The 8,935-nt window shown below is 36.8% G+C and overlaps 1 protein-coding gene across 1 annotated transcript; it reads right to left on the minus strand.

Annotated features, from left to right (window-relative positions):
• Window positions 1-758: 758 nt before the first annotated feature.
• On the minus strand, window positions 759-4,953 carry LOC121306252 (sterile alpha motif domain-containing protein 9-like). The gene is made up of 2 exons (XM_041237993.1): window positions 4,575-4,953; window positions 759-3,865 (listed from the first exon to the last, which is right to left on the minus strand). The coding sequence occupies exon 2, from the start codon at window positions 3,855-3,857 to the stop codon at window positions 1,215-1,217; it is 2,643 nt and encodes an 880-aa protein (XP_041093927.1). The 5' UTR covers window positions 3,858-3,865; window positions 4,575-4,953; the 3' UTR covers window positions 759-1,214.
• Window positions 4,954-8,935: the final 3,982 nt, after the last annotated feature.

Below are 8,935 nucleotides of genomic sequence, written 5' to 3' on the forward strand. Positions count from 1 at the left end.
CAACTTATTTGCTGGGCTCAATCCTCTTATTTCCCAGCCTAAGCTCGTAGATATTAGAAACAATGGAATCTCTTCTTTAAATTCTAGAGCTTGATCAACTTATTTCCTAAGACACCGGCACTAAGATTTACTTGTTTGTGTATTTATAACATTTGAAAAAGTTTAAAATCACAATAAAAATTAAAATGGCTTAACACCCACTAGGATTTACTGAGCACTGATGCTCATCTGTGAAGTGGAGCTGAATTCAGATTAGTCAAAAACATTATTATTTATTATCCAACAAAACATATTCTAACAATATTTTATGATGACTGTGAACAAGACCGTTTAATCAAACATGAGGATATCCAAACAATTCTGTAACAAGACTTTAATTAATATGTTTAGTTCATATTGAAACATATATCAAATTGTTCAATACTTATTGTTAACGGATTCAAATTATTCACAAAAATGAAATAATCATATGTATCAATTGAATTTTCAAATTAATGTTATGTAATCAAATACAAAAGTTGGTTGAAAACATTTCTATAAAAAGCCCCCCCCCCCAAAAAAAACGCAGTGTAGCTGATTTTGAATTTTTTTTATTATCCAACAAAACATATTCTAACAATATTTTATGATGACTGTTTAATAAGATAGTTTAATAAAACATGATATCTAAAACATTTAATAAATCAACTATGTAACAAGACATCAATTTAATTAATAACTTGATTTAGTTAATATTGGAACACATAAAATTGCTCAATACTGAAGTTTATAGATTGAAATGATTCACACAAACAAATTAATCAGAGGCATCAAAGTTTTTTAAATTAATGTTAGGTTATCAAATACAAAAAACATCTATAAATAACAAACGCATGTCTGCATTTCAAGACTCACATTATATGAACACACGTCAAATTAATATCCCAAACCCTATTCAGGAATGAGGTAACTCCTGATACAAAAAGTGCCCTCAATAAGTTTGCTTCAGTTATTCAGCACAACCATATTGAACATTGGTATAACTTATTTCATTTTATTTTACAAACTGAAATTCATAAAAATATATAAATAAACTTCTTCTTTGTAAATAGCTCAATAACGAATAAGAATTGATCTCAAGGCTAGGCCCCCCTAATGTCAGCACTGTGTGAAGCTAACAACTGAAGCCTTTTCTGTCATGAACAATTTCACTTACTCTCTACAGGGGTTCCCCATTAGTATTGAATATCGTATGCTACTGGCCCTTTAATGGTAAACCCAAGAAAAAAAGAGACTTTGTTGTCTCTTCTTATGTCTTCTCTGTTAGCAGGCTGCACTCTGATTTTTACATTGCCGCACTGAGCAAACACCTTATGCCCCTCGGTTCTGCCATCTACACGACGCAGTAGACTCTTGACATTGTCATTTTTCCACACTTCTCCACTCTGCCAAAGTTGATTTATTGGTACAGAAAAATGAGCAAAGCAGGTATCGATTTTAGATTTGTGAACAATTCTGTTTAGTCCTGAGGACTGTCCAAGGAAGAAATGAGGTACAATAAGTCTTGAACGAAGATAGTTTTCATAGTGGTTTCCAAAACCTTTCCAGATTTTTTTCACGTATGACTCGGTACCTTCTTGTGGCCACAGCAGCAGCAAAGCTAGGAAATACATCTCTGCTGAAGGTTTAGGTTTATCTTCCTCTTCATCTTTCAGTACATCTTTCAGGATAACTTCCAGGACTGTGGGATCTGTAATATTCTCAGACTCTGGGTTGATGCAGTTAAGGACAAAGTTCGCCAAGATAAAGTTTAATTCATCTTCTTTAGTTTTTGTGCTTGAATTGTAAATGCATTGCCAACTCTGGTAAATGTTCTCCATTGTGTCAGGGTCTCTTCTCTCACAGAGGCAGTGAAGGAGCCCTGGAAAACTTGCAGCTCTTTGTGTCTCTAAGTATTTTCTTTCGTCCTCAGCTTTGGTTTTTACATGACCACTACATTCTGAACTTGTATACTTCAGAAAACAGTCAGACACTTTTTTGGTAATATAATCTTTCTCATCTTTCATCTGGTTTGGTTTGGAGTAAGTGAGATAGGTCTCATAGAAAACAAAGACCTTTTTAACACGGCCTTTTAGTGTGGAAAGAAAAGGCCTTCTCTTAAGTACTCTAATGAACCGTTTGTTACAATCTTTTATACAGATGCTGTCAATTTGCAAATCATTTTTTAAGAATTTCTTCATTTCCTCTTTGAGTGGGTACAACATGGACAGAGTGTCAAAGACACACCCAGCAACTTCCAGCTCACCAAAGAGCCCACTGGTATTATAAATCATTGGCCTTTTTCTAGTCCACTGATTTTCTAAGTCAGCTGGACTTTCTTTATTAGCTAAATCTTGTTCTTCCTGAAATGCACCAATAGCTTTTTCCGCCACTTGGAGAAATTCATCCAACTCATCAGGACTAAGATCTGGTTTACATTTAGAGCGCATTTGATTTTTGTAGATCTGTCCCAAAGTGTCAGCAACAAATGAATTATATCCGGCTCTCTTTTTAGCCCTTTCTGCCCATTCGATTGCCTTTGGAAAGTTTTTCTCTATGATATAATAAAACCTTGCCAGAGCTTGAGGAATAACTGCATTCTTTTCAAACAACTCTGCTGCTGTGGTCAAAATCTCAATACATTGGTAATTGTTTCTCTCAACCCCCTGTATGTACTCAATCAATTGAGAAAACTTGGTACTTATTTGCCTTCTGATCAGCATTTCTTGGATGTCACGCATAAGCAAATTATCAGCATCCATTTCCTTCACAAACAAAGATGAGAGCAAGTCTTTTGTAATCTTGCTTCTGCTTCGTTGTTTTGTTTTCAGCTCTTCACAACACTGAGTGGCAATCATTTTATGAGCCAAGCGAACTCTCTTTGTCTTCTCTGAATTTGTAAAACAAATTAAAAGACCAGAATAAGGATTCATCTGTTCTTCCAAAGGTTTATTACCATGCAGTGGATCTTTAGATCGTAAAAAACTCTCACAAACAGACCCCAACAGCGAAGAATTGGATACATAAGAATTCAACAAGGCTAGAAAGGAAATTAGCTTTGCTTTTTTACTGCTGACTTGTAGGTCTTTGAATGTTTTATGGACGGCATCTTTAACATAGCTTTCTTGAAAATTATTTTTCATGATCAGAAAACCATAGAACGTTTCGTGATTTGCATGAGATTCTTGTATTGCCTGTAATTTTTTCTCAAATAAGGATTGCTCTTTCTCTGACAGTTTGTTGGTTATGCACACACTCTCTGTGTTCATGCTTTCTGGAGGATTCTCAGATCTTATGCAGCTTAATATTATAACCACTGGGCTTTTAGGATTCATGTTTTTTTGTTCGATTTCATCCAGGATGCACTTTCGTAGTTCGTAAATATTTTCATATTCTTCCAAATCATCTACTAAAAGGAGTACAGTCTGTTTCCTTTCGCCCTTCATGTATAAGTCTGTCACCTGACCAGCAATGGTAACTGCCTTAGCGAGGTTATTGCTAAGCACGGCACACTTGAATGTTTTCCTCAAATCCCACAAAACATGCTTTGCTAAAGTTGTTCCACCACAACCTGGATAATGAAATAAATTCACGCACCCTAAACATCTGGAAAGATTGCTTTGTTTCTCAGTTAGGTTTTTCAGATCTTCATACTTATCCCTTTTGATAAAAGGTTGGGATCCTGGCATCTCAGACAGGTGAAAGTTTACCCATGAGACTTTTCCCCCTCTGTAAAAGTATTCTTCTTCTGATTTACAGGCTTTGGTATCCTTTTCTGCATTTACACATTCATTTTCACATAAAATGTCAAGACAAGGTCTGGAATCACCTTCCATCATGATGTGTTCTGCAAAAAACAAAAAAACAAACTTACTCAGAAGACCATAACAAAATTTACAAACAAGAGGAGACATTCCACCCATCATTAATTAACCTCAAAACCTTGACAAGTCGGTTCTTAAAGGATCCTAATGATTCGCCATCAACATGGCTAGGCAACCCATTCCATATCATCACATTCTGTGCCTACGACCCTCTGTCTCCACTTCATTTCCAACGGTGTCCTCTTTTCCTGTTTTTTTTTGCTGCACCTAAAGTAATTGACTGGGGTTAACTTTGTCAGCTACTTTTAAGATTTCAGTCAAGCCATCCACTCAGTCTTCTTTGCTCTAGGCTAAATAGATTTGGCTCCTTCAATCTCCCTTCATATCTAATTCCTCAGTCTGTTTGCTCTTATACGGACCATCTCTAAGCCCAAACGGTTCTTTTTGTAATGTTTTTGGGACAATAATTGAACATAGAACTCTAAGTGCGGTCTCACCAGTGCATGATACAATCTCATCATAACCTCCTTGGATTTCTACTCTACCCTACCGTTTTGTGTTTGCTCTACTACCTCATATTGAACAATGAAAAAAAGTCAGCCTAGCTTGTATATCTGTGTCATTGATTTTAACAGGGCCTTCAACAGTCTCCACGGATTCAGCTATACTAGAGATCATCATCAGAATCGCCAAATGGTTCTACAAAAACTTCACATGCACTGCTGGAAATACCTCAGAGTTGAGTTTCAGGTAGAATCAGGGGCAAGACAAGGGTATGAAACATCAGCCTTCCTGTTCAATCTTCCTTTTCAAACTGGACCTTGAAAAGAGCAACAGAAGAACAGTGCAGAGGAATTAGACAGATCATTTTTTGAACCCTGGAAGATCTGGAGGTTATTATGCCCCTCTCCTATAACAAAGACCACACGCAGCAGAAAATGGATCATCTTTACACCCATGTACAAAGCACACATGCATACAACTTACAGAAACAAACACACTGTGCACAATAACTGCACAAATCATTTCATTTGACAAAAAACTGCAAACAGAAGCTAACAAAATCACAGAGCAAAAAAGCTGTATTGTTTTTTTTTTTTTTTTTTTCTGAGCTGTAATCTCATAAGGGCTGTTCACACCAGATGTGACAAAAGCAATTGTTTACAATGAAGGCGGCCAGGGGAAGCGAACTCAAGCAGCACCGCAGAGCGACGCGCAGGAGATAAAATATTTTCAGCTTTCGCCGCACCGTGACGTAAACTACCAGCAGCCAATCAAGGGGAAGTAGGAGGCTCCTTTGCGACGAAGAAATAAAAACAATTAAAAAAATTAAATGGGAGAAAAGCTTTGTTTCTGATTTCAGATTTTCCAGAGCTGTATAATACAACATTAAGTAGGTTTGAAATCTGCCTTCATCAAACCGGAGCTCCTGTATCCGCCGATGATATTCGCTGTATGTATTTCTTTTCTTGAGGATGTCATGGACCCACTTACATTTTTTTCTTTCTCCGGTAGAGCAGGGCCATCGCAGTTTTTTTTTTTTTTTTGCTGTTCGTTGTTCCAGGTATTGTGTTGGCAGGTGCACAGTACCATTGATTGTTGCCGTGTTTACAGTTTCCCCCCTAAAAGTTTGATATGACAGGATGGCAGTAGTTGCATTTTTTAATCATGTGTACAGGATAACGCTCAATAATATCAATGTATAATGATGCCTTTAACTTACACTCTCTTTGCCTGTACGCAGCAAACCAGACAAAACTCACAAAGAAAGAAAAAAAAATCAAAATTTTTAAAAGCAACATGTTTTTATTTTATTTTAAACAGTACAACTGCCTGATATTTTGGGTAATTTTGGGGAGATTTTGATAGTGTGTGTGGGGGGGGGGGGGGGTTAAAATTAGGTTTTATAAAAGATGCTTCGCTCCTCATTACTTGAAATATTTTTTTTTTGCTTTTCCTTCACGCTGCCATTTACTGTTTGTTGCTTGTAAATGCAGCTGTGACGTGACCTCCCCCCGACCTCCCCTGCGGCGACTGCAGAGCGGCATGCGCGCAGAGTCCGGTGTGAACGCCCCTTTAGCTATACTGTAATAACTTGTTACCTCTGTAAGTCCCCTTATGAAAATAACCTATAGGTTACCTGTAGAATACTTATATATCATTTCTATAGAATTCTATAAAGACCTATAAGCTATTGTATTGAACCGATAAGAAATGTAACAAGCAGACAAAAATTGATTTTTTTTTAAAACAACCTTGAGTGACAAATTCAGCAACATTTGCAAGTTTTTTTTTTTTCAAGAAAACAGGGTGTCTGAATCCTGCTTGAGCGGGCAACTTTTAGAAACACAGAGTTCAAATTATTAGTTTAAGGGTCTAGTTAAGTAATTGAGAGCTCGGTTGGAATGAAAACCAGCAGGGGGTCCCCAGGACCGACTTTGAGAAGCCCTATTCTAGAACCGGTGTGCTGACCACCTCACTCTGATGGTAAGGGCCAAAGTTAGTCAGATTTATATTGGGCAGGGCTGGCCCAAATCAGGCCTGATTGTTGGCCAAAGTATTCAAACAACTGACCTTAATTATCCCTTTAATTGGGTTGTGTTAACTAGGTGGGAGGGGAGGGGGAGAATTTCACACCTGAAGATTGTATGTTTGATTGCCTGGCACACCAAACAAATGAAAGAAGCACCAAAGTTTGGAGTCATTTTTTCTCTCAGACTACCTCTATATACTACTACAACCCACGAAAAGATCTGACCAAATTCAATGTGAAAAAATGTGCAAAAATGAACACGAAGAGAGCCATAATGCCGTCTTCAATGAGGAAAGCACTAGACTCACATTCACAATCAAAATGCAGACAGACTGCAGAGAGAGAGAGAGAGAGAGAGAGAGAGAGAGAGAGAGAGGTGTCTACAGCACCACATTACTTATCAAATGCAGCAGGTACCTGATGGAAGTATATTATTGTTTATATAGAAATTCAGTATTTTGAGTTGTTTTTCACTACTGGTAATTAAAAACAGTTAAAGAAAAAAAAATGATGAGATGGCTCGGCAAATCTTAAGAAATATACAGTATAATATAACAATATTAATATTTTTCATCATTAAATGTACATGTTTTTTGTCATGCTTTGCATTGTGCTAGGTGGGGGTAGATAGGCTGGCCTAGCTAGAGAATTAAATTCTGTACCCCTTTTTCTTAAAAAAAGATTTTGTAACTTCACTTGGTTTATATACCCACGCTCCTTTCTGAAAATGACAATGCTAAATAAAGTTTTGTGCCTCCAGCCGTGTGTTAATGCAACACAACGCACGCCCGTATGCATTCACAGGTGCGACTTCGTGGGTGCTCAGCGCCCTCATATTGTGAGATCTAAAAAAGGGTAGCTGACCAGGTGTGGCTTGATAAACACAAGCAAACTGTGAATGGAAGTACAGGTGGGTTATTTTATTGAACTGTCTGCATATAAGCAGTGATCTGCAAAAGTCAGTCTGTTCTCAATACAACTCTGTACAGAGACACACAAGAAAAAAAAAAAGTTTGAATCTCTTAATGGCAGATTTGCCAGACAAGTAAAGGAAGCAAATGCTTACAGGTAACCTTATTAATATTACATAGTTATATTAATAAATCAATTACATAAGTCTAATGGCACTTTTTTAATGTAAAGTAAACATTCTCGGTTTTAATAAAAATGTTTTAATAAGAAAGAAAATCTGTATCATACTATGTTTACTTTATTTTTATAAGAAAATGAAGTTTATTAAGGATCAATAGATTTATTTTTGTACTCAAGTTATTTTAAAATGCTTCCCATACATAGGAAATAATAATAAAGCAGTGGCAGTATTTACAGCTCTGGCCATGGACACACACACACACACACACACTAACACATACACTAACACACACACTCACACGCACACACACACACTAACACACACACACACACACACACACACACACACACACACACACACACACACACACACACACACACACACACTCACACACGCACACACACGCACACGCACACTAACACATACACTAACTCATCCTCCCTGTCCAGAAATTTTAAAACTCAGTTCCTAGAAATGTAATAGCTACCTTCATTAGTTCTTTAACTGAAGGAGACTCTATAACACAGTTTTATAGGACATTTCTGATAGTGGGAGGGGAGAGGGGACCACACATATACTAACTCAGCTGCCCCCGACCAGAAATTTGAAAACTCTACAACACAGTTTTATAGATGCGCAGTGTGGGAATGCACTAGACTGTCTATCACGAGGATGCTTTGTTTTTGTTCTTAAAAACTAATTTGACATATATTATGCATCATATCTTCTTTATTGTTTTACAAACAAAATAAAACTTATAGTGTGTTGTTATGGTAACAGAGCAAATTATGAGTACACAGTTGCTTTAATTCTTCATCATGCTCACAAAACTTTATTTTTATTTTTAAGCTAGATAAATGTTTTTATTTAAGATAAACCCAGATAAATCCTGGTTTAATATTATTGTAGGGAAAACTTGATCCTTAACTTTTTAGTCTACAAACTAGAAGTGTGTTTGAATCCAAAAATAACCAGGTATTGCTAATCTGCATAGTAATGAGCCAAAAGTAATAATGAATTGTGGCTTCAAGCTGCACTATTGAATTTTATTAGTCATTTTTTGTAAGGATTTTCCTGACTTCTGTGACTTCAACCACAACTGTTTTTAAATTAGGTTTTGTAATGAATGCTCTGATGTTCAATGGAACCTGTTAATTGTGCATCAGCTTTCACCACATGACTCTTTCTCATGGCATCAAACTAGACATGGATGGTTTTGATATTTCGTTATTTTATTTATCATAAATTCATCTACTCTATCTATGGTGTCCCCTTCCCTCTGTCTGTCTCAGTCTGTCTCCACTTCATTAATCTACTTTATCTATGGTGTCCCCTTCCCTCTGTCTGTCTCAGTCTGTCTCCACTTCATTAATCTACTCTATCTATAGTGTCCCCTTCCCTCTATCTCAGTCTGTCTCCACTTCATTAATCTACTCTATCTATAGTGTCCCCTTCCCTCTGTCTGTC

The sequence above is a fragment of the Polyodon spathula genome, chromosome 47 (genome assembly GCF_017654505.1).
Source record: "Polyodon spathula isolate WHYD16114869_AA chromosome 47, ASM1765450v1, whole genome shotgun sequence".
In the NCBI taxonomy this organism is placed as follows: Eukaryota; Metazoa; Chordata; class Actinopteri; order Acipenseriformes; family Polyodontidae; genus Polyodon; species Polyodon spathula.

Coding starts and splice junctions, on each gene's coding strand:
- LOC121306252 (XM_041237993.1), bottom strand. CDS start 3,857: ATGATGGAAGGTGATTCCAGACCTTGTCTTGACATTTTATGTGAAAAT.